Source organism: Oncorhynchus tshawytscha, linkage group LG08 (assembly GCF_018296145.1).
Source record: "Oncorhynchus tshawytscha isolate Ot180627B linkage group LG08, Otsh_v2.0, whole genome shotgun sequence".
NCBI lineage: Eukaryota > Metazoa > Chordata > Actinopteri > Salmoniformes > Salmonidae > Oncorhynchus > Oncorhynchus tshawytscha.
Window position 1 is genome coordinate 75,865,594 of NC_056436.1, and position 26,594 is coordinate 75,892,187.

General features: G+C 46.0%; 1 protein-coding gene across 1 annotated transcript in view; it reads left to right on the plus strand.

The window, feature by feature from the left end:
- The first annotated feature begins 465 nt into the window (after positions 1-465).
- LOC112236094 (teneurin-2-like) overlaps positions 466-26,594 on the plus strand; it is a 311,870-nt gene continuing 285,741 nt past the window's right edge. Inside the window, exon 1 of the mRNA XM_042326319.1 lies at positions 466-794. Coding sequence (XP_042182253.1) covers positions 548-794 — 247 coding nt within the window. The 5' untranslated portion in view covers positions 466-547. The remainder of the gene's footprint in view (positions 795-26,594) is intronic.

Genomic DNA, 26,594 nt, shown 5'->3' on the forward strand with positions numbered 1-26,594 from the left:
ATTATGGGGTATTGTGTGTAGATTGCTGAGGATTATTATTTTTTAAACCCATTTTAGAATGAGGCTGTAACTAACAAAATGTTGGAAAAGTAAAGGGGTCTGAATACTTTCCAAAAGCAGGGAATAGGGTGTCTTTTGGGAGGGTGACGATGACTTAACAGCAGCTGACTGAGCCCGTCCATGTCACAGCAGTACAGCATTAGACTGGTCAACGACAGCACAGCACTGACAGTTCTTTTTGTCATCAGCAGAATATGGTCACTCTGTGTCTCTGGTGTTTTTAATGGCCTTTAATAGAGCCATTTTCCTGTCTCCCAAAATATCTAGTTTCTACTTCCCAAAATGTATTTTACCGGTAATACTTAGATGACTCATATAATGGTAATACCTCTCTCTTTCATTAAATCTGACATTTTTCTCCCCTTCTCTCATTTCCTCTAGGTGACTGAAGACGAGTCTGACTGCACACCACTCTAGGAGGCCTCCAAACCTCCCTCTTCCCTGGCCCACCTCCCTGTCCCTCTACCTTGCTAACCCCTCTCCCGGCATGGATCTAAAGGACCGTCGGGGGCAGCAGAACCAGCAGCGCTCCCTGACCAGGGCTCTGTGTGGTCAAGACCCCCAGAACACTGCATCTTCCCTGGACACAAAGGAGTGCCGCGTGCCCACCCAGAAGTCCTACAGCTCCAGTGAGACGCTCAAGGCCTTCGACCATCACGACCAGAGGCTGGTCTACGGAGGATGCACTGTGGCTGATCTGGTGCACCACAAGGCGGATGAGTACAACAGGCAAGGTGGGTGTCTGGACAGGGCCTCCGTGGACAGCTATGGTTACTCCACGTGTATAGTATATTTGGTAGCTTGACTGTATATCTGCCCATAGAGTTGAACTAACTGTACGGAAAGTGTCTTAGCTCCTAACTCCACTTTCACCTCACTTACAAGGTCTCATGTCTCTCCAAGTTGTGAAGGGAACATAGTTGTATACCTAGAACCTAGACGCATAGGAAGATAAAGGAAACTTGCTGTTTTTAGACACATTCTCAGTGATTCTGTTAGTGCTGCTATGGTATAACTAGATGTTGACTCAGATGGTAAAGACTCAGATGGTAAAGACTCAGATGGTCTAGACTCAGATGGTCTAGACTCAGATGGTCTAGACTCAGATGGTCTAGACTCAGATGATCTAGTCTCAGATGATCTAGTCTCAGATCGTCTAGTCTCAGATGGTAAAGACTCAGATGGTAAAGACTCAGATGGTCTAGACTCAGATGGTCTAGACTCAGATGATCTAGACTCAGATGGTCTACACTCAGATGGTCTAGACTCAGATGGTCTAGACTCAGATGGTCTAGACTCAGATGATCTAGACTCAGATGGTAAAGACTCAGATGGTAAAGACTCAAGCAGCAAATTTGAGGTGGGCTATATGATCACACCGGTAATAGATCCATTGTTGTATGAGTGGCACAGCTGAGTGAGCATACATTTAAATAATTAGCTTTTTATTTTATTGGGCTGATGGTGTCTGGATCTGATGGTCAGTCTCAGCAGAGGGAGAGAGCAGCAGACTGAGGGTCAGTCTCAGCAGAGGGAGAGAGCAGCAGACTGAGGGACAGTCTCAGCAGAGGGAGAGAGCAGCAGACTGAAGGACAGTCATCAAAGGGAGAGAGCAGCAGACTGAGAGTCAGTCTCAGCAGAGGGAGAGAGCAGCAGACTGAGGGTCAGTCTCAGCAGAGGGAGAGAGCAGCAGACTGAGGGTCAGTCTCAGCAGAGGGAGAGAGCAGCAGACTGAAGGACAGCCAGCAGAGGGAGAGAGCAGCAGACTGAGGTCAGTCTCAGCAGAGGGAGAGCAGACAGCAGACTGAGGGTCAGTCTCAGCAGAGGGAGAGAGCAGCAGACTGAGGGTCAGTCTCAGCAGAGGGAGAGAGCAGCAGACTGAGGGTCAGTCTCAGCAGAGGCAGCAGACTGAGCAGCAGACTGAGGTCTCAGCAGAGGGAGAGAGCAGCAGACTGAGGGTCAGTCTCAGCAGAGGGAGAGCAGCAGACAGACTGAGGGTCAGTCTCAGCAGAGGGAGCAGACTGCAGCAGACTGAGGGTCAGTCTCAGCAGAGGGAGAGAGCAGCAGACTGAGGGTCAGTCTCAGCAGAGGGAGAGAGCAGCAGACTGAGGGTCAGTCTCAGCAGAGGGAGAGAGCAGCAGACTGAGGGTCCGTCTCAGCAGAGGGAGAGCAGCAGACTGAGGGTCAGTCTCAGCAGAGGGAGAGAGCAGCAGACTGAGGGTCAGTCTCAGCAGAGGGAGAGAGCAGCAGACTGAGGGTCCGTCTCAGCAGAGGGAGAGAGCAGCAGACTGAGGGTCAGTCTCAGCAGAGGAGAGAGCAGCAGACTGAGGGTCAGTCTCAGCAGAGGGAGAGCAGCAGACTGAGGGTCAGACTGAGGGTCAGTCTCAGCAGAGGGAGAGAGCAGCAGACTGAGGGTCAGTCTCACTGAGGGTCAGTCTCAGCAGAGGGAGAGAGCAGCAGACTGAGGGTCAGTCTCAGCAGAGGGAGAGAGCAGCAGACTGAGGGTCAGTCTCAGCAGAGGGAGAGAGCAGCAGACTGAGGGTCAGTCTCAGCAGAGGTCAGAGAGCAGCAGACTGAGGGTCCGTCTCAGCAGAGGGAGAGAGCAGCAGACTGAGGGTCAGTCTCAGCAGAGGGAGAGAGCAGACAGCAGACTGAGGGTCAGTCTCAGCAGAGGGAGAGAGCAGCAGACTGAGGGTCAGTCTCAGCAGAGGGAGAGAGCAGCAGACTGAGGGTCAGTCTCAGCAGAGGGAGAGAGCAGCAGACTGAGGGGGTCAGTCTCAGCAGAGGGAGAGAGCAGCAGACTGAGGGTCAGTCTCAGCAGAGGGAGAGAGCAGCAGACTGAGGGTCCTCAGCAGAGGAGAGAGCAGCAGACTGAGGGTCAGCAGAGGGAGAGAGCAGCAGACTGAGGGTCCGTCTCAGCAGAGGGAGAGAGCAGCAGACTGAGGGTCCGTCTCAGCAGAGGGAGAGAGCAGCAGGCTGAGGGTCAGTCTCAGCAGAGGGAGAGAGCAGCAGACTGAGGGTCAGTCTCAGCAGAGGGAGAGAGCAGCAGACTGAGGGTCCGTCTCAGCAGAGGGAGAGAGCAGCAGACTGAGGGTCAGTCTCAGCAGAGGGAGAGACTGAGGGTCAGCAGACTGAGGGTCAGTCTCAGCAGAGGGAGAGAGCAGCAGACTGAGGGTCCGTCTCAGCAGAGGGAGAGCAGCAGACTGAGGCTCTCAGCAGGGTCAGCAGCAGACTCAGCAGAGGGAGAGAGCAGCAGACTGAGGGTCAGTCTCAGCAGAGTGAGAGTCTCAGCAGCAGACTGAGGGTCAGTCTCAGCAGAGGGAGAGAGCAGCAGACTGAGGGTCCGTCTCAGCAGAGGGAGAGAGCAGCAGACTGAGGGTCCGTCTCAGCAGAGGGAGAGAGCAGCAGACTGAGGGTCAGTCTCAGCAGAGGGAGAGAGCAGCAGACTGAGGGTCAGTCTCAGCAGAGGAGAGAGCAGCAGACTGAGGGTCAGTCTCAGCAGAGGGAGAGAGCAGAGTCTCATCAAAGGGAGAGAGCTGAGATTCCGTCTCAGCAGAGGGAGAGAGCAGCAGACTGAGGGTCAGTCTCAGCAGAGGGAGAGAGCAGCAGACTGAGGGTCAGTCTCAGCAGAGGGAGAGAGCAGCAGACTGAGGGTCCGTCTCAGCAGAGGGAGAGAGCAGCAGACTGAGGGTCCGTCTCAGCAGAGGGAGAGAGCAGCAGACTGAGGGTCAGTCTCAGACTCAAAGGGAGAGAGCAGCAGACTGAGGGTCAGTCTCAGCAGAGGGAGAGAGCAGCAGACTGAGGGTCAGTCCGTCAGCAGAGGGAGAGAGCAGCAGACTGAGACTGAGGGTCAGTCTCAGCAGAGGGAGAGAGCAGCAGACTGAGGGTCAGTCTCAGCAGAGGGAGAGAGCAGCAGACTGAGGGTCAGTCTCAGCAGAGGGAGAGAGCAGCAGACTGAGGGTCCGTCTCAGCAGAGGGAGAGAGAGGGTCAGCAGACTGAGGGTCAGTCTCAGCAGAGGGAGAGAGCAGCAGACTGAGGGTCAGTCTCAGCAGAGGGAGAGAGCAGCAGACTGAGGGTCCGTCTCAGCAGAGGGAGAGAGCAGCAGACTGAGGGTCAGTCTCAGCAGAGGGAGAGAGCAGCAGACTGAGGGTCAGTCTCTCAACATCCCTCCGCTCTCCCTTTCCTCCACTGACACTGACCATAAAGAGACACCGTCTTCCAGCTGAAACTCTGTTGTTACTAGGAAGAACACACCTTTTATGGTTTATAAAAGTGTTGAATACAAAGTGTTGACAGGGCTGAGACCATGAATTTAGTCATAAAAACAGCAGCTCTTTGCTGTATTCGTTGACAGTCACTCTCCTCATGGTTTTAAACAGTATCAATTCTCACACTATCAATTTTATCGAAGCTTTCTTTTTTTTTAAGCCTGCCACATTACTGCAGACTCAGTCATCTGAGCAATCTGATTGGCCAGCGGTAGCATAGTGCACTTGATTTCCTCTCCAGGCCCACCGGGAAGGCAGAGTTTGTACCTTCAGACACATGAAATGGCAACAGTTTGCTTCCCCGACGCGCAGGGCAGCTGAATTGGCTGCACCAACCACCAACAGCCCGAGACTAATACAAATAAATAGGACCACAAGGCTTTATTGTTGGGTTTTTTACAGAAATGTTCGGAGATCGACTAGAAATCCTTGGAGATCGACTGGTTGGTTACCACTGCTATAGATGGAAGGAAAGTAGTGTAGAAACCTATCAGAAAACAATTAGGCAACAACAAATTCCATCCCTTCTATGCAACTTCATGGACAAAATGTTTCACTGTAATAGTGAAGGTGTAATTTTGGCAGTAGAAAACCTAAACAGTATATTTGACCTCTCAACCTCCTTATAAAATCTAAAAATGTCAAGCAGACAACCTATGAAAATTATGATCATGATCAAATATAAATCTTCGAATAAACTATTAAAGGCTACCAGAACCCACTGGATTCTCTAATTACCTTGAATGAACTACAGGACAAAATACAAACCCAAAAAGGCCTGTGGTGTTGATGGTGTCCTAAATGAAATGACAAATTAAACAAACCACAAATTCCAATTGGCTATACTAAAACTCTTTAACATCATCCTTAGCTCTGGCATCTTCCCCAATATTTGGAACCAAGGACTGATCACCCCAATCCACAAAAGTGAAGACAAATTTGACCCCATTAACTACCGTGGGATATGTGTCAACAGCAGCCTTGGGAAATTCCTCTGCATTATCATTAACAGCAGACTCGTACATTTCCTCAGTTTGATTGAAGGACCAAACATTGACAGCTGTATCATACAGGTGGCAAAATAGTTGTGAAGACATTTTCGATGTACTGACTCCATGGCACATGGTTTATAAACTGATACAGAGAACGACACCGGATTCAAAACTTAAGGTTTTCAATTGAAATTATTATATACAATTCTTTCAACCAATAGAACGTTATATATATATATATATATATAGGGGATACAACCATCCCAGCTTATGCGGTTAGAGGCGAGTTTTGATGTTTCAGCTGACCTTTAGACTATTAGTTATTCATGAGCCTGCAAAATATTAGCTTTGATGAAAATATAATGATGTTATTTTTACATCAAAAGAAAACACCAAACTGCTCTCTATTTCTTGTTGTCGTGAACTTTCTATGTGTGTCAAAGCTACGCTGAGACATTACACTGTTCAAAGGACTAGAACTGATCTTCCTTGTTCTCACAGTTGCACAAAATGGACCTGTCTGTGCTTGTATCAGTGGCGTGAGACTGATGGGTGTGAGTCCTTTTCAGCTGAACATTGGCTGAATGTGTGCTGGTTGTCACTGCTCATCAAACCCATCGACTGGCCTGATGAGAGATCCAATCTCGCCTTCTCTAGTTTAACTCCTCCTCTCCATCTTCCTCACACCTCTTTTCGTATTTAAAGTTTCTCCAGGTCAGGCTCTCACTTCTCTTCCTCTCTTTTCTCTCCCTCCCTCCTCCCCCACTACCCTCCTCCTCTCACCCCTCTTCCTCTCTTTCCTCTCCCTCCCTCCTCCCCTGCTACCCTCCTCCTCTCACCCCTCTTCCTCTCTTTCCTCTCCCTCCCTCCCTCCTCTCACCCCTCTTCCTCTCTTTCCTCTCCCTCCCTCCCCCCCCTGCTACCCTCCTCCTCTTGCCCCTCTTCCTCTCTTTCCTCTCCCTCCCTCCTCCCCTGCTACCCTCCTCCTCTCGCCCCTCTTCCTCTCTTTCCTCTCCCTCCCTCCCCCTCCCTCCTCTCGCCCCTCTTCCTCTCTTTCCTCTCCCTCCTCCCCTGCTACCCTCCTCCTCTCGCCCCTCTTCCTCTCTTTCCTCTCCCTCCCTCCTCTCGCCCCTCTTCCTCTCTTTCCTCTCCCTCCCTCCCTCCTCTCGCCCCTCTTCCTCTCTTTCCTCTCCCTCCCTCCTCCCCTGCTACCCTCCTCCACTTGCCCCTCTTCCTCTCTTTCCTCTCCCTCCCTCCTCCCCTGCTACCCTCCTCCTCTCGCCCCTCTTTCCTCTCTTTCCTCTCCCTCCCTCCTCTCGCCCCTCTTCCTCTCTTTCCTCTCCCTCCCTCCTCCCCTGCTACCCTCCTCCTCTCGCCCCTCTTCCTCTCTTTCCTCTCCCTCCCTCCTCTCGCCCCTCTTCTTCTCTTTCCTCTCCCTCCCTCCCTCCTCTCGCCCCTCTTCCTCTCTTTCCTCTCCCTCCCTCCTCCCCTGCTACCCTCCTCCTCTCGCCCCTCTTCCTCTCATTCCTCTCCCTCCCTCCTCCCCTGCTACCCTCCTCCTCTCGCCCCTCTTCCTCTCTTTCCTCTCCCTCCCTCCTCCCCTGCTACCCTCCTCCTCTCGCCCCTCTTCCTCTCATTCCTCTCCCTCCCTCCTCCCCTGCTACCCTCCTCCTCTTGCCCCTCTTCCTCTCATTCCTCTCCCTCCCTCCTCCCCTGCTACCCTCCTCCTCTCGCCCCTCTTCCTCTCATTCCTCTCCCTCCCTCCTCCCCTGCTACCCTCCTCCTCTCGCACCTCTTCCTCTCTTTCCTCTCCCTCCCTCCTCCCCTGCTACCCTCCTCCTCTCGCCCCTCTTCCTCTCATTCCTCTCCCTCCCTCCTCCCCTGCTACCCTCCTCCTCTCGCACCTCTTCCTCTCATTCCTCTCCCTCCCTCCTCCCCTGCTACCCTCCTCCTCTCGCCCCTCTTCCTCTCATTCCTCTCCCTCCCTCCTCCCCTGCTACCCTCCTCCTCTCGCCCCTCTTCCTCTCTTTCCTCTCCCTCCCTCCTCCCCTGCTACCCTCCTCCTCTCGCCCCTCTTCCTCTCATTCCTCTCCCTCCCTCCTCCCCTGCTACCCTCCTCCTCTTGCCCCTCTTCCTCTCATTCCTCTCCCTCCCTCCTCCCCTGCTACCCTCCTCCTCTCGCACCTCTTCCTCTCATTCCTCTCCCTCCCTCCTCCCCTGCTACCCTCCTCCTCTCGCCCCTCTTCCTCTCATTCCTCTCCCTCCCTCCTCCCCTGCTACCCTCCTCCTCTCGCCCCTCTTCCTCTCTTTCCTCTCCCTCCCTCCTCCCCTGCTACCCTCCTCCTCTCGCCCCTCTTCCTCTCATTCCTCTCCCCCCTCCTCCCCTGCTACCCTCCTCCTCTCGCCCCTCTTCCTCTCATTCCTCTCCCTCCCTCCTCCCCTGCTACCCTCCTCCTCTCGCCCCTCTTCCTCTCTTTCCTCTCCCTCCCTCCTCCCCTGCTACCCTCCTCCTCTCGCCCCTCTTCCTCTCATTCCTCTCCCTCCCTCCTCCCCTGCTACCCTCCTCCTCTCGCCCCTCTTCCTCTCATTCCTCTCCCTCCCTCCTCCCCTGCTACCCTCCTCCTCTCGCCCCTCTTCCTCTCTTTCCTCTCCCTCCCTCCTCCCCTGCTACCCTCCTCCTCTCGCCCCTCTTCCTCTCATTCCTCTCCCTCCCTCCTCCCCTGCTACCCTCCTCCTCTTGCCCCTCTTCCTCTCATTCCTCTCCCTCCCTCCTCCCCTGCTACCCTCCTCCTCTCGCCCCTCTTCCTCTCATTCCTCTCCCTCCCTCCTCCCCTGCTACCCTCCTCCTCTCGCCCCTCTTCCTCTCATTCCTCTCCCTCCCTCCTCCCCTGCTACCCTCCTCCTCTCGCCCCTCTTCCTCTCTTTCCTCTCCCTCCCTCCTCCCCTGCTACCCTCCTCCTCTCGCCCCTCTTCCTCTCATTCCTCTCCCTCCCTCCTCCCCTGCTACCCTCCTCCTCTCACCCCTCTTCCTCTCATTCCTCTCCCTCCCTCCTCCCCTGCTACCCTCCTCCTCTCGCCCCTCTTCCTCTCATTATTTGAGTTTCTTCCTTTGCTTCCTTTTCTTTCCTCCACTTCTCTAGTTCTCCATAGTAGTCTGTATTAGTGTGGAGGTTCCTGTCAGTCTGCCAAAACCCCATGTTCAATTGATAATATCCACAGGGATACCCCCAGGTGCTCAGTTGGCAAAGCCCCCCAGCTGTGTTCAGTCTCTACATGCCTATACCTGTAGCCACAGTGTTTTACTCTCCCTCAGGTGGTAACACACACACACACACACACACACACACACACACACACACACACACACACACACACACACACAGACAGACAGACATGCTGACTTCAGAGCTTTTAATCCAAAATAAAATGTCTTTCCTCAGAAAGACAGCGTACTGTAGTGTGGATATAAATATGACAGTGTGGTTAATGTGTGCTCAGTGTAGCTGAACCTGTGTGTGTGTGTGTGTGTGTGTGTGTGTGTGTGTGTGTGTGTGTGTGTGTGTGTGTGTGTGTGTGTGTGTGTGTGTGTGTGTGTGTGTGTGTGTGTGTGTGTGTGTACGTGTGTGTGTGTGTGTGTGTGTGCACATGTACGTGTGTGTGTGTGTGTGTGTGTGTGTGTGTGTGTGTGTGTGTGTGTGTGTGTGTGTGTGTGTGTGTGTGTGTGTGTGTGTGTGTGTGTGTGTGTGTGTGTGTGTGTGTGTGCGTGCGTGTACGTGTGTGTAGTTAATGTATGTTTACTGTGCAGCTGACCCTATTGACTGTTCTGGCAGCTCTCTGATTAATGAGAGAGATTGTAAATGTCACATCTATCAACGTGTGGTTCTAACAGCAGAACAGACCAGATCAGCCTGGGCTTCTCTTCTCCTCTACCAGACAGTAATTAAACAAGCTACAGAAGGCCACACAGAGGATGACAGGATGGATGGAGAGAGAGAGAGAGAGAGAGAGAGAGAGAGAGAGGGAGAGGAAGAGGTGTAGAAACAGAGAGATAGAAAGAGGGAGGGAGAAATGGAGAAACATACACACATGCAAGCATTCATATACATGCACAAGCACACAAACACACCCGATGAGTGACTGGACCTCTAATACCACATCTGTTCAAGAGTAGGAGAGACAGAGAGAGATAGAATGGTAACATATGTTTCCCATGCCAATAAAGCCCCTTTGAATTGAATTCACTTGAAAGAGAGCAGGACAGAGTAGAGGGAGAAAGAGAGAGAGGTAGGAGAGCTTACACAGGCCTTAACCACTATCCCTAGGGTGGCTGGTCTGTTTGGAGATGGATTGCAAAGAGAAAGAAAGAGAGAGAGATCCACAGAGAAAGAGAGAGAGAGAGAGAGCAGAGGGAATATAAAGCTCCTCATTAGTGGTGTCAGAAGGGAACAGAGAAGAGCTCAGAATACCTCTAGTGCCTGTGATAAACTGTCCCTACTACACACTGGGAGAGCAGAGGGCCTAGGGCGGGGCATGCTAGGTGAGAGAATCAGTTGTTTGTGCAGGGTTGGGGGGGTAACAGATTACATGTGACTGTAATCAGTTACGTTACCAACTCACATATTTTAATCAGACTACAGATACTTTGAAAAACTAGATCATTACTTATTGGATTACTTTTAAATTCAGAAAGAATGTTTATGTTTTCTCAATGACATTCAATTCAGCATTGAAAAAAGGCACAGATTTGTTCCACTATGAGACCAATATGATGACACACCAAAAGTAACCAAAAGTAATCAGATTTCATTACTGCTTTTGGGTGATCCAAAAGTTAGCTTACTGATTACTGTTTTGGATACTTAACTACCAACTGGGCACAAACTGGTTAAACCAATGTTGTTTCTATGTAACTTGTCAACGTATTGTGACATGGAATCTACGTGGAACATACATTGAATTTGAAAAAAGACATTACTGTTATTTTGAGGGTTTTAACATTTAATTTACCAATGACTACTTCATATCTGTACTCCACACATACAATTATATGTAAGATCCCTCAGTCAGGCAGTGAATTTCAAACACAGATTCTACCGCAAAGACCAGGGATGATATCTAACGCCTCGCCAAAAAAGCACCTATTGGTAGATGGGTAAAAATTAAAAAAGCAGACATTGAATATCCCTTTGAGCCTGGTGAAGTTATTAAATACACTTTGGATGGTGTATCAATACACCCAGTCATTACAAAGACAACATTTTAGTTACTCTGCAATACTAACCAAATTGACAGCGTGAAAAGAATGAAGCCTGTACAGAATAAAAAGTATTCCAAACATGCATCCTGTTTACAACAAGTCACTAAAGTAATACTGCAAAAAATGTGGCAATCAATGACAATTTTGTCCTGAATGCAAAGCGTTACGTTTGGGGCAAATCCAATACAACATATTATCACTCTCCATATTTTCAATCATAGTGGTAGCTGCATCATGTTATGGGTATACTTGTAATCGTTAAGGACTGGGGAGTTTTCAGGATCAAAAAGAAACAGAATGGAACTAAGCATATGCAAAATCCTAGAGGAAAACCTGATTCAGTCTGCTTTCCACCAGACACCGGGAGATGAGTTCACCTTTCAGCAGGACAATAACCTAAAACACAAGGCCAACTCTACACTCTAGAGTTGCTTACCAAGAAGACAGTGAAGGTTCCTGAGTGGCCAAGTTACAGTTTTGACTTAAATGTACTTAAAATATATGGTGAAACCTGAAAATGTTTGTCTAGCAATGATCAATAACCAATTTGAGACCAAAACATGAATTGAATCCATTTTGAATTCAGGCTGTAACACAACAAAATGTGGAATAACTCAAGAGGTATGAATACTTTCTGAAGGCACTGTATATCTCCTTTAAATGTTGATGTTTAGTTGCGTTGACAATATCACTTTTTCAATACGCTAAATAGCCGATTAACTTGTCGAAAAGTTAACAAATTATATGATTCACTTCTCCATTTCAACCAAAAATAAAAGTTAAACAACAGATGTCCTTTAAATAGTTATTGTTATAAACACAATTCAACAGAACTTTTGAAAGATGGTCAATAGGTTCATTTTAAGGCTATCTTAAAGAGTAATGTAAAAGTATTTATTCAACCATAAAATTAGTTAAAACATTCATTCCTAAATGTTAAGGTTACTCTAAATATACATTTCTTATGTAATCATGGAAAGTATGAATCTTCAGGGTCACAGGTCTTTGGAAATCTTCACAATTGCTAAAATAATCTGGACAGAATCTGAAACGACATTGATCATTTGCACCATTTTATTTCAACGTAATCTCAACCAACTGCGATCCAGATCATTTGGTTGTGCTATTAACTGAAGCACAGTTGTTGTATAAATAAGCTAAATATCTGACATCGTATTCCCATTTCAACTTTGTGTGCTATTACATGGTTGAAAGTGTAGTGATAACACATTTACGTGACCACAAAACCATAAATCAGATGGTTGAAAATATCAGCCAATTCTCCACGTCCTATGACCTGTCCTATGACCTGGTGTGTCCAGTGGCTGTCTGTTGGTTTACATCCCCTTTTGCAGATGAAGAAGCTACTTTCTCTGGGGTCCAGAAAAAAACACAAAACATGACAAGTAAGAAAACACTGATAAACAACGACAGTCACACTGTAACGAATTATTATATTTTACCTACCCAGCCCTGTGTGTGTGTGTGTGTGTGTGTGTGTGTGTGTGTGTGTTTTGTGTGTGTGTTTTTGTGTGTGTGTGTGTGTGTGTGTGTGTGTGTGTGTGTGTGTGTGTGTGTGTGTGTGTGTGTGTGTGTGTGTGTGTGTGTGTGTGTGTGTGTGTGTGTGTTTGTGTGTGTGTGTGTGTGTGTGTGTGTGTGTGTGTGTGTGTGTGTGTGTGTGTGTGTGTGTGTGTGTGTGTGTGTGTGTGTGTGTGTGTGTGTGTGTGTGTGTGTGTGTGTGTGTGTGTGTGTGTGTGTGTGTGTGTGTGTGTGTGTGTGTGTGTGTGTGTGTGTGTGTGTGTGTGTGTGTGTGTGTGTGTGTGTGTGTGTGTGTGTGTGTGTGTGTGTGTGTGTGTGTGTGTGTGTGTGTGTGTGTGTGTGTGTGTGTGTGTGTGTGTGTGTGTGTGTGTGTGTGTGTGTGTGTGTGTGTGTGTGCGTGCGTGGCCTATGCCATTGCCAGTGTTAAATACATAGATTGTGCCTCCACAGCTGAGACAGGATTTGACAAAGTAGTAAGTGGGCGACCCTCAGCTCTGAGACTGCGACTGAACTGGAGGGCACATCACACACACACAGTAGTTTGTACTCAACAGAAACACCCTTGTTTATTCTCCCTCTCTCTGTCTCTCTCTCTCAATTTGTCTAAAGTGGATGTCAAACTGCTAACAAGCCTAAATGGGTTTTTAATGAGAGGCTCCAAGACTATACCAGTCAACTCTATATACCACCTGACTTTCATTCTCTCTCTCTCTCTCTCTCTCTCTCTCTCTCTCTCTCTCTCTCTCTCTCTCTCTCTCTCTCTCTCGTAGGAGTGCATGCTGGGAGTGCATGCTGGGAGTGAGTTGTCAAGTAGGAGTGATTGTGAGAGCGAATGGAATTTCTTTTCACTCTATCGGGTTTTGGTATGTATATATATATATATATATTGATTAGTTTAGTTGTTTTAAAGGTATTTTGTTTAAACTATCACTAAGCACGTATAGGGGTGGTGGGATCTTTGTTTTGAGGTTGGTTTTTCACGAGGGCACAACCAGTTGGTGGGGCTGGTTGCTATGGCCACTCGCGGAAATGAAGAGTTTGAAAAACTTAGTCGGAGGCATGGAGTAAAGATTCCTGCTGCGGCCGGGTGTTCAGTGGAAGAATGTAGCTTGGCTGTGGGTGCTATCATTGGGTATGATAGCATCAAATCAGCCTCAAGGATGAATAGCGCTGTAGTGATATTCTTAGATTCAATTAAAAAGGTGAATAAAATAGTTGAGAGGGGTGTTGTGTTAAGGGAGACACAGACGCCGGTATTTACGCTTATGAATCCGGTGAAGAAAGTCATGCTTTCTAACGTGCCACCATTTGTTAGAGATGAAGTGTTGGAGCGAGAGTTATCTCAACATGGTCAAATCGTATCTACAATAAAGAAGGTTCTTTTTGGATGCAAATCTCCGTTGTTGAAACATGTCGTGTCTCATAGGAGACAAGTGCATATGATTTTAAAAAAGGAAGGAGATGAACTGAATTTAGCGTTTAGCTTTAAGATTGATGGATTTGATTATGTCTTCTATGCATCTACTGAATCAATGAAATGCTTTGGATGTGGAAGAGAGGGGCATTTGGTGCGTAGTTGTCCCGAAAATGAGCGCGCTGAGCCTGGTAGTAGTTTTAGTGCGAGTGCAACTAACGCACCACCGCGAAGGGATGAACATAATAAGGGTACAGGAGAAGAGAGAAGGTGGGCAGATGTGGTTGGAAAAGCAGGAGAGGAAGGCAGTGTGGATACGGGGGAAATTGTGGTAGATCAGAACAAAGAGGGAGGGGAAACAGTAGGTGAGATTGCGACTGCCGTCGCTGAGGTGGTGCTGGAAAATGAAATTGGAAGTCAAGAGGAGATTGAAATAATGGAAAAGGAAGCGGATGTTTTCAAAATACCGAGGAGTAAAAGGAAGAATTTAAGGGGTGGTGAAGGGTCTAATTCTAAGAGAAAGGTAGAGTTTGATAAATCAATTGAAGATGAACAAGGTGTAGAGATGGTGGAGTATTCTTCTGGGGAGGATAGTGAGAGTGAGTCATCTGACGCGTCACAACAATATAGTGAGATAAATGGGGTGGAAGGGAGGTATGGGATCGAGAGGATACGTCAATTTTTGAAGTTGACAAAAGGGAAGAAATATATGCAGGATTACAATGTAACTAATTTTTCCCTGAACGTGAATTGTTTATTGAATCAGCAAAGTTTCTGATGTCAAAAATTACAGGGGGAAGTTTGAAAAGCCCTGAAATTGCTAGACTCAAGAAAGTGGTCACAAGAGTGATAAGTGATGTAAATTCTAAAGAAAATGAAAGAGTTCAGTTGCAGTCTTAACTCTGTAAAGAGATGTGGTGGCTGGATCTTCCTCTGTATATTTTTTTTTTATCCATGAGCAGTTTTAAGATTTCTTCTTTAAATGTAAATGGGGCAAGAGATGTTAAAAAAGAGCCATGGTGTATGAGTTAATTAGGGAAAGGGAAGTGACATAATTTTTCTACAAGAAACGCATAGATTTGGAAAATGAAGTTATGTGGCAACAGGAGTGGGGGGGACAGTGGTGTGTAGTCATAAAAACTCAAAAAGTGGGGGTGTGGTTATCTTGTTCTCAAAAGGGTTTTTGCCGTTGTCTTATGAGGTTGAAGAGGTAGTTGAGGGGAGGTTATTAAAAGTTAGAGCAAGGTATGAAAACATCACTAAATCCAAATCAAATCAAATCAAATCAAATTTTATTTGTCACATACACATGACAACAGATGTTAATGCGAGTGTTCCAGAGGGACATCAAATGCTTGTGCTTCTAGTTCCGACAATGCAGTAATAACGAGCAAGTAATCTAACTAACAATTCCAAAAAAACTACTGTCTTATACACAGTGTAAGGGGATAAAGAATATGTACATAAGGATATATGAATGAGTGATGGTACAGAGCAGCATAGGCAAGATACAGTAGATGATATCGAGTACAGTATATACATATGAGATAAGTATGTAAACCAAGTAGTGGCTAGTGATACATGTATTACATAAGGATGCAGTCGATGATATAGAGTACAGTATCAACGTATGCATATGAGATGAACAATGTAGGGTAAGTAACATTATATAAGGTAGCATTGTTTAAAGTGGCTAGTGATATATTTACATCATTTCCCATCAATTCCCATGATTAAAGTGGCTGGAGTAGAGTCAGTGTCATTGACAGTGTGTTGGCAGTAGCCACTCAATGTTAGTGGTGGCTGTTTAACAGTCTGATGGCCTTGAGATAGAAGCTGTTTTTCAGTCTCTCGGTCCCAGCTTTGATGCACCTGTACTGACCTCGCCTTCTGGATGACAGCGGGGTGAACAGGCAGTGGCTCGGGTGGTTGATGTCCTTGATGATCTTTATGGCCTTCCTGTAGCATCGGGTGGTGTAGGTGTCCTGGAGGGCAGGTAGTTTGCCCCGGTGATGCGTTGTGCAGACCTCACTACCCTCTGGAGAGCCTTACGGTTGAGGGCGGTGCAGTTGCCATACCAGGCGGTGATACAGCCCGCCAGGATGCTCTCGATTGTGCATCTGTAGAAGTTTGTGAGTGCTTTTGGTGACAAGCAGGGCAAGGTTCTTCAGCCTCCTGAGGTTGAAGAGGCGCTGCTGCGCCTTCCTCACGATGCTGTCTGTGTGAGTGGACCAATTCAGTTTGTCTGTGATGTGTATGCCGAGGAACTTAAAACTTGCTACCCTCTCCACTACTGTTCCATCGATGTGGATGGGGGAAACCCTCTGCTGTTTCCTGAAGTCCACAATCATCTCCTTAGTTTTGTTGACGTTGAGTGTGAGGTTATTTTCCTGACACCACACTGAGGACCCTCACCTCCTCCCTGTAGGCCGTCTCGTCGTTGTTGGTAATCAAGCCTACCACTGTTGTGTCGTCCGCAAACTTGATGATTGAGTTGGAGGCGTGCATGGCCACGCAGTCGTGGGTGAACAGGGAGTACAGGAGGGGGCTCAGAACGCACCCTCAGCCCGGAAGACCTTGTGGGGCCCCAGTGTTGAGGATCAGCGGGGAGGAGATGTTGTTGCCTACCCTCACCACCTGGGGGCGGCCCGTCAGGAAGTCCAGTACCCAGTTGCACAGGGCGGGGTCGAGACCCAGGGTCTCGAGCTTGATGACGAGCTTGGAGGGTACTATGGTGTTGAATGCCGAGCTGTAGTCGATGAACAGCATTCTCACATAGGTATTCCTCTTGTCCAGATGGGTTAGGGCAGTGTGCAGTGTGGTTGAGATTGCATCGTCTGTGGACCTATTTGGGCGGTAAGCAAATTGGAGTGGGTCAAGGGTGTCAGGTAGGGTGGAGGTGATATGGTCCTTGACTAGTCTCTCAAAGCACTTCATGATGACGGATGTGAGTGCTACGGGGCGGTAGTCGTTTAGCTCAGTTACCTTAGCTTTCTTGGGAACAGGAACAATGGTGGCCCTCTTGAAGCATGTGGGAACAGCAGACTGGTATAGGGATTGGTTGAATATGTCCGTAAACACACCGGCCAGCTGGTCTGCGCATGCTCTGAGGGCGCGGCTGGGGATGCCGTCTGGGCCTGCAGCCTTGCGAGGGTTAACACGTTTAAATGTCTTACTCACTTCGGCTGCAGTGAAGGAGAGACCGCATGATTCCGTTGCAGGCCGTGTCAGTGGCACTGTATTGTCCTCAAAGCGGGCAAAAAAGTTATTTAGTCTGCCTGGGAGCAAGACATCCTGGTCCGTGACTGGGCTGGGTTTCTTCCTGTAGTCCGTGATTGACTGTAGACCCTGCCACATACCTCTTGTGTCTGAGCCGTTGAATTGAGATTCTACTTTGTCTCTGTACTGGCGCTTAGCTTGTTTGATAGCCTTGCGGAGGGAATAGCTGCACTGTTTGTATTCAGTCATGTTACCAGACACCTTGCCCTGATTAAAAGCAGTGGTTCGTGCCTTCAGTTTCACACGAATGCTGCCATCAATCACGGTTTCTGGTTAGGGAATGTTTTAATCGTTGCTATGGGAACGACATCTTCAACGCACGTTCTAATGAACTCGCACACCGTATCAGCGTATTCGTCAATGTTGTTGTCTGACGCAATACGAAACATCTCCCAGTCCACGTGATGGAAGCAGTCTTGGAGTGTGGAGTCAGCTTGGTCGGACCAGCGTTGGACAGACCTCAGCGTGGGAGCTTCTTGTTTTAGTTTCTGTCTGTAGGCAGGGATCAACAAAATGGAGTCGTGGTCAGCTTTTCCGAAAGGGGGGCGGGGCAGGGCCTTATATGCGTCGCGGAAGTTAGAGTAACAATGATCCAGGGTCTTTCCACCCCTGGTTGCGCAATCAATATGCTGATAAAATTTAGGGAGTCTTGTTTTCAGATTAGCCTTGTTAAAATCCCCAGCTACAATGAATGCAGCCTCCGGATAAATCGTTTCCAGTTTGCAGAGAGTTAAATAAAGTTTGTTCAGAGCCATCGATGTGTCTGCTTGGGGGGGGATATATACGGCTGTGATTATAATCGAAGAGAATTCTCTTGGTAGATAATGCGGTCTACATTTGATTGTGAGGAATTCTAAATCAGGTGAACAGAAGGATTTGAGTTCCTGTATGTTTCCTTCATCACACCATGTCACGTTGGCCATAAGGCATACGCCCCCGCCCGTCTTCTTACCAGAGAGATGTTTGTTTCTGTCGGCGCGATGCGTGGAGAAACCCGCTGGCTGCACCGCTTCGGATTGCGTCTCTCCAGTGAGCCATGTTTCCGTGAAGCAGAGAACGTTACAGTCTCTGATGTCCCTCTGGAATGCTACCCTTGCTCGGATTTCATCAACCTTGTTGTCAAGAGACTGGACATTGGCAAGAAGAATGCTGGGGAGTGGTGCACGATGTGCCCGTCTCCGGAGTCTGACCAGAAGACCGCTTTTCCCTCTTTTTCTGAGTTGTTTTTTTTTTTTGGTCGCTGCATGTGATCCACTCGGTTACACTGGTTGTAAGGCAGAACTCGATCCGCATCGCGAAAAACATATTCTTGGTCGTACTGATGGTGAGTTGACGCTGATCTTATATTCAGTAGTTCTTCTCGGGTGTATGTAAAGAAACCTAAGATGACCTGGGGTACTAGTGTAAGAAATAACACGTAAAAAAACAAAAAACTGCATAGTTTCCTAGGTACGCGAAACGGGCGGCCATCTCTGTCGGCGCCCGGAAGTACACTATGTGTCTGATAAATGTATATGCCCCAGTGGTGACAGTTGAGAGGGTATGTTTTTAGAGACATTATCAAATACCATTGAGAAATGTAACAAAGAAGATTATTTGTTTATTGCTGGGGATTTTAACTGCACAGTTAGTGATTTAGATAGAAATCACCAAGAACCTCATATAGCCTCAAGGATGTTTTTAAAACGCCTCATTGTAACAAATGAATTGTGTGATATTTGGCGGAGTCAACATGGAGGAACAAGGCAGTACACCTGGGCGCATGTGAGAGAGAACATCATCTCTATGGCCAGGTTAGATAGGTTTTATGTTTTTGAGCATCAATCTCAGGTCTATAAATCAAGTGTGATAACTCCAGTGGGATTTTCTGATCATTGTTTAATAACAGAGGTGGTGTTCATTAACGATGTAAAACCCAAAAGCGCATACTGGCATTTTAATATAACTTTATTGAGTGATGCTCACTTCAGGAACTGTTTCAGTTTCTTTTGGGAGAGGTGGAGGTCTCAAAAGGCCAGTTTTGTATCCATTCAACAGTGGTGGGATATAGGGAAAATCCAGATTCAACAATTTTGTAATCAATACACGAGGAATGTCACCAAAGATATCACCAGATCAATGAAAGCCCTAGAGATTGAAATAGTGGAACTCATGACGTTGGTTGAGACCACAGGAGATCGAGGCCATACTCAGGCCCTCAAGAGGAGAAAAACTGCATTGGCAGACCTGCTGGGTATCAGAGCACAGGGGGCACTGGTGAGAAGTAAATTTCAGGGAATATCTGAAATGGATGCCTCATCCAAATTTTTCTTTGGTTTAGAGAAAAAGAATGGACAAAGAAAAATTATTCATTGTCTCAAATCAGCTGTTGGACAAGAGCTCACTAGCCCTAGTGAAATTAGAAAGAGGGCAGTAGAGTTCTATGCTGAGCTCTACAAGTGTGAATATAAAGAGGACAAAACAGTGACACAGCAGTTCTTTGATGGGCTCCCAAAGGTGGCTGCAGAAGCTCAGGTTGAGCTTGAGCAACCATCGTCTTTGCAGGATTTATACACTGCATTAAAAGGCATGGAAAATGGAAGGGCACCAGGCATTGATGGGCTTCCCGTTGACTTTTTTAAGTCTTTTTGGGCTATGTTGGGAGAGGATTGGTTAGAAGTAGCTAATGATAGTTTAACCGGAGGGTTACTACCAATAAGCTGCAGAAGGGCTGTCCTCACCCTACTGCCCAAAAAGGGTGACCCGAGGGAGGTGAAGAACTGGAGGCCGGTGGCTTTATTGTGCACTGATTATAAGATATTGTCAAAAGCTTTGTCCAACAGGCTGAGGGAGGTGATGGGGCAAATCATACATACGGATCAGTCCTACTGTGTCCCTGGCAGGCAGATAGGGGATAACATTTCTCTGATTCGTGATTTTTTTGGACGTCTCTAGGGCTATTGGGTTGGATGCTGGACTAATTTCAATTGATCAGGAAAAGGTATTTGACCGAGTTGAACATCAATATTTATGGCACACGTTTGAGGCATTTGGGTTCAGCTCTGGTTTTATTGCCATGATAAAGGTGATATATGGTGACATTGAAAGTGTATTGAAAGTTAACGGTGGTTTGAGTGCTCCTTTTAAAGTGTGTAGAGGTATTAGGCAGGGATGTTCTATGTCAGGGATGTTATATGCCATTGCTATAGAGCCACTACTAAATAGCATTAGAAGTCGCATTGCAGGGGTGTGCCTTTCAGAGGATATTCCTCCTATTCGTCTCTCAGCCTATGCTGATGATGTAGTTGTGCTAGTGAAAAATCAAGCAGAGGTGGATAGCTTGAGTCTAATGGTTGATCGTTTTAGGGGAATATCCTCTGCAAAGGTAAATTGGGAAAAGAGTTGTGCGTTACTGATTGGAGAATGGTCTGGAGGGATCATGGCTTTGCCAGGGGGGCTAGAAAGGTGTAAGGGAGGTTTTAAGTATCTTGGAGTATACCTAGGAGATGAGGGGACTATGGAAAAAAATTGGAGTGGGGTGGTTGAAATGGTGGAAGGGAGGATGAGGAGATGGCGTTGGTTATTATCTCGTATGTCATATAGGGGGCGCACTATTATAGTTAACAATGTGATTGCATCTGCACTGTGGCATCGGTTGTCAGTTTTAGAACCACCATCTGGCCTTCTGGCTAAGATACAGGCAATTATTATGGATTTCTTTTGGGATAAATATCACTGGGTTCCACAAAGTGTTTTGTATTTGTCAAAAGAAGAGGGGGGACAAGGTCTTGTGCATCTTGCTAGTAGGGCTGCTGCTTTCCGGTTTCAGTTTATTCAAAGGTTGCTTTATGGACCGGAAAATGTGGTGTGGAGATGGGTGGCAGGTCTTATATTACAGCGGGTTGGAGGATTAGGTTTAAAGAAGGCTTTATTTCTGGTTGATAGTAGCCAGATTTCTAGGGAGGGAGTACCTCTGTTTTACACTGTACAAACCACTGTTACAAAAGGGTACTGGTGACATGCAATGGAGGGTTTTACATGGCATCATTGCAGTTAATGCATTTTGTATCTGTTATTAATTCAGATGTTAGAGATGGATGTCCTTTTTGTAATATAAGAGAAACCATTTTTCACTGTTTTATGGAGTGTGAGAGGATAAAACCTCTATTGGAAATGCTGGAATCTTTGTTTAAAGCTGTAGGGGAATTTTTCAATAACTTTTATTTTGGGGTTTCAATATAGTAAACAACAGAAAAGAAAATGTCAAATGTTAAATTGGGACAAGCTAAGATGTCAATTTTTCTGAGTAGAAAACATAAGATAGAAACGGGATATGGGAAGGATGTAAGATGTGTTTTTAAAGGATTAGTGAAAGCAAGAATAAAAGTAGATTTTGAGTTCTTTTCAGCTGTAAAAGATCTCCTATTATTTGAGGAGAAGTGGGCCTACGAAAGAGCGCTTTGTTTTGTAGAGGAGGGGAAATTATTTTTTGCTGATGAAATAAGTTGAATGTATATGTTGTGTATTTATTTTTGTTTAGGAATTACATTTGTTGTTTCATTTTTGAAAAGGCAGTGTGTAATTTTTTTTCATGTTAACACTTGAGTAAAAAATAAAGGTTTTATAAAAACTCAAACTCTCTCTCTCTCTCTCTCAAAATTCAATTTAAGGGGCTTTATTGGCTTGGGAAACATATGTTAACATTGCCATTTAATTTGTTTGCACACTCTTGGCATTCTCTCAACCAGCTTCACCTGGAATGCTTTTCCAACAGTCTTAAAGGAGTTCCCACATATGCTGAGCACTTGTTGGCTGCTTTTCCTTCACTCTGCGATCCAATTCAATGCTCAGTATATTTCTGTATTGTTTTAGTGATTCGCGGTAGTGAAGACAGGCTCTGATTTTCTGGGTCTCTATGTTTTGTGTTTGATAGGGTTCTCAATCCCTTTCTTAGGTTTTTGCATTCTTCATCAAACCATTTGTCATTTTAGTTCATTTTCTTAGGTTTTCTGCTTGAAATTGTTGTTTTTAATAGGGAAGGTAAAAAGTCAAATGAACTGTTTAGGCTTTCTACTGCATATATTAGAGTGAAATGTTCTGTGTAGGAAGATCTCTAAAAGGGATTGAATTTCCCTCTCTCTCTCTCTCTCTCTCTCTCTCTCTCTCTCTCTCTTTCTCTCTCTCTCTCCTTTTCTCTGTCTCCCTCTCTTTATCTCTCTCTCTCTTTCTTTATCTCGCTCTCTTTCTGTCTCTCCCTCTCTTTCTCTCTCTCCATCTCTCTCACGCTGAAAACACACACACATATTGGGAACGCTAAAACTAGTGTCAGCAGCAGCAGAGCTGCATAACACACTGTTTCTGTCTCTAGTAGCAGATCTAGTTAACGCTATAACACACTGTTTCTGTCTCTAGTAGCAGATCTAGTTAACACTATAACACACTGTTTCTGTCTCTGGCAGCAGAACTAGTTAACACTATAACACACTCTCTCTCTCTGTCTCTAGCAGCAGAGCTAGTTAACACTATAACACACTGTTTCTGTCTCTAGCAGCAGAGGTAGTTAACGCTATAACACACTGTCTCTATCAGCAGAGCTAGTTAACATTATAACACACTGTCTCTGTCTCTAGCAGCAGTGCTAGTTAACACTATAACACACTGTCTCTAGCAGCAGAGCTTGTTACCACTATAACTCACTGTCTCTGTCTCTGTCTCTGTCTCTAACAGCAGAGATAGTTAACTCTATAAAACACTGTCTCTGTCTCTGTCTCTAGCAGCAGATCTAGATAACAACATAACATACAGTCTCTTTCTCTGTCTCTAGCAGCAGACCTAGTTAACATTATAACACACAGTCTCTTTCTCTGTCTCTAGCAGCAGAGCTAGTTAACATTATAACACACAGTCTCTTTCTCTGTCTCTAGCAGCAGATCTAGTTAACACTATAACACACTGTCTCTGTCTCTAGCAGCAGATCTAGTTAACACTATAACACACTGTCTCTAGCAGCAGAGCTAGTTAACATTATCACACACTGTCTCTGTCTCTAGCAGCAGAGCTAGTTAACACTATAACACACTGTTTCTGTCTCTAGCAGCAGAGCTAGTTAACACTATAACACACTGTCTCTAGCAGCAGAGCTAGTTAACATTATAACACACTGTCTCTGTCTCTAGCAGCAGATCTTGTTAACACTATAACACACTGTCTCTGTCTCTGTCTCTGTCTCTGTCTCTGTCTCTGTCTCTAACAGCAGAGATAGTTTACTCTATAACACACTGTCTCTAACAGCAGAGCTAGTTAACACTATATCACACTGCCTCTGTCTCTATCAGCTTTGCTTGTTACCACTTTAACACAATGTTTCTGTCTCTGTCTCTAGCAGCAAAGGTAGTTAACACTGTAACACACTCTCTCTGTCTCTGTCTCTAGCAGCAGAGCTAGTTAACACTATAACACACTGTTTCTGTCTCTAGTAGCAGATCTAGTTAACACTATAACACACTGTTTCTGTCTCTAGTAGCAGATCTAGTTATTAACACTATAACACACTGTCTCTGTCTCTAGCAGCAGAGCTAGTTAATACTATAACACACTGTCTCTAGCAGCAGAGCTAATTAACATTATCACACACTGTCTCTGTCTCTAGCAGCATAGCTAGTTAACACTATAACACACTGTTTCTAGCAGCAGAGCTAGTTAACATTATCACACACTGTCAATGTCTCTAGCAGCAGAGCTAGTTAACACTGTAACACACTCTCTCTGTCTCTGTCTCTAGCAGCAGAGCTAGTTAACACTATAACACACTGTTTCTGTCTCTAGTAGCAGATCTAGTTAACACTATAGCACACTGTTTTTGTCTCTAGCAGCAGAAATAGATAACACTATAACACACTGTCTCTGTCTCTAGCAGCAGAGCTAGTTAACACTGTAACACACTCTCCCTGTCTCTGTCTCTAGCAGCAGAGCTAGTTAACACTCTAACACACTGTCTCTGTCTCTAGCAGCAGAACTAGTTAACACTATATCACACTGCCTCTGTCTCTATCAGCTTTGCTTGTTACCACTTTAACACAATGTTTCTGTCTCTGTCTCTAGCAGCAAAGGTAGTTAACACTATAACACACTGTGTCTGTCTCTGTCTCTAGCAGCAAAGGTAGTTAACACTCTAACACACTCTCTGTCTCTAGCAGCAGAACTAGTTAACACTATATCACACTGCCTCTGTCTCTATCAGCTTTGCTTGTTACCACTTTAACACAATGTTTCTGTCTCTGTCTCTAGCAGCAAAGGTAGTTAACACTATAACACACTGTGTCTGTCTCTGTCTCTAGCAGCAAAGGTAGTTAACACTATAACACACTGTCTCTGTCTCTAGCAGCAGAGCTAGTTAACACTATAACACACTGTCTCTGTCTCTAGCAGCAGAGCTAGTTAACACTATAACACACTGTCTCTGTCTCTAGCAGCAGAGCTAGTTAACACTATAACACACTGTCTCTGTCTCTGTCTCTAGCAGCAGAGCTAGTTAACACTATAGCACACTGTCTCTGTCTATAGGAGCAGATCTAGTTAACACTATAACACACTGTCTGTGTCTCTAGCAGCAGAGCTAGTTAACACTCTAACACACTGTCTCTGTCTCTAGCAGCAGAGGTAGTTAACACTATTATACACTGTCTCTGTCTCTGTCTCTAGCAGCAGAGCTAGTTAACACTAACACACTGTCTCTGTCTCTGTCTCTAGCAGCAGTGCTAGTTAACGCTATAACACCCTGCCTCTGTCTCTAGCAGCAGTGCTAGTTAAGACTATAACACACTGTCTCTGTCTCTAGCAGCAGTGCTAGTTAACACTATAACACACTGTCTCTAGCAGCAGAGCTAGTTAACACTAACACACTGTCTCTGTCTCTAGCAGCAGAACTTGTTAACACTATAACACACTGTCTCTGTCTCTGTCTCTGTCTCTGTCTCTGTCTCTGTCTCTGTCTCTGTCTCTGTCTCTGTCTCTAGCAGCAGAGCTAGTTAACACTATAACACACTGTCTCTAACAGCAGAGCTAGTTAACACTATATCACACTGCCTCTGTCTCTATCAGCTTTGCTTGTTACCACTTTAACACAATGTTTCTGTCTCTGTCTCTAGCAGCAAAGGTAGTTAACACTGTAACACACTCTCTCTGTCTCTGTCTCTAGCAGCAGAGCTAGTTAACACTATAACACACTGTTTCTGTCTCTAGTAGCAGATCTAGTTAACACTATAACACACTGTTTCTGTCTCTAGTAGCAGATCTAGTTATTAACACTATAACACACTGTTTTCTGTCTCTAGCAGCAGAGCTAGTTAACACTATAACACACTGTCTCTAGCAGCAGAGCTAGTTAACATTATCACACACTGTCTCTGTCTCTAGCAGCAGAGCTAGTTCACACTATAACACACTGTTTCTAGCAGCAGAGCTAGATAACACTAAAACACACTGTTTCTGTCTCTAGCAGCAGAGCTAGTTAACACTGTAACACACTCTCTCTGTCTCTGTCTCTAGCAGCAGAGCTAGTTAACACTATAACACACTGTTTCTGTCTCTAGTAGCAGATCTAGTTAACACTATAGCACACTGTTTTTGTCTCTAGCAGCAGAAATAGATAACACTATAACACACTGTCTCTGTCTCTAGCAGCAGAACTAGTTAACACTATAACACAATGTCTCTGTCTCTAGCAGCAGAGCTAGTTAACACTCTAACACACTGTCTCTGTCTCTAGCAGCAGAACTAGTTAACACTATATCACACTGCCTCTGTCTCTATCAGCTTTGCTTGTTACCACTTTAACACAATGTTTCTGTCTCTGTCTCTAGCAGCAAAGGTAGTTAACACTATAACACACTGTGTCTGTCTCTGTCTCTAGCAGCAAAGGTAGTTAACACTATAACACACTGTCTCTGTCTCTAACAGCAGAACTAGATAACAATATAACATACTGCCTCTGTCTCTATCAGCTTTGCTTGTTACCACTTTAACACAATGTTTCTGTCTCTGTCTCTAGCAGCAAAGGTAGTTAACACTATAACACACTGTGTCTGTCTCTGTCTCTAGCAGCAAAGGTAGTTAACACTATAACACACTGTCTCTGTCTCTAGCAGCAGAGCTAGTTAACACTATAACACACTGTCTCTGTCTCTAGCAACAGAGCTAGTTAACACTATAACACACTGTCTCTGTCTCTAGCAGCAGAGCTAGTTAACACTATAACACACTGTCTCTGTCTCTGTCTCTAGCAGCAGAGCTAGTTAACACTATAGCACACTGTCTCTGTCTATAGGAGCAGATCTAGTTAACACTATAACACACTGTCTGTGTCCCTAGCAGCAGAGCTAGTTAACACTCTAACACACTGTCTCTGTCTCTAGCAGCAGAGGTAGTTAACACTATTATACACTGTCTCTGTCTCTGTCTCTAGCAGCAGAGCTAGTTAACACTAACACACTGTCTCTGTCTCTGTCTCTAGCAGCAGAGCTAGTTAACACTAACACACTGTCTCTGTCTCTGTCTCTAGCAGCAGTGCTAGTTAACACTATAACACACTGTCTCTAGCAGCAGAGCTAGTTAACACTAACACACTGTCTCTGTCTCTGTCTCTAGCAGCAGTGCTAGTTAACACTATAACACACTGTCTCTGTCTCTAGCAGCAGAACTTGTTAACACTATAACACACTGTCTCTGTCTCTGTCTCTGTCTCTGTCTCTGTCTCTGTCTCTAACAGCAGAGATAGTTAACTCTATAAAACACTGTCTCTGTCTCT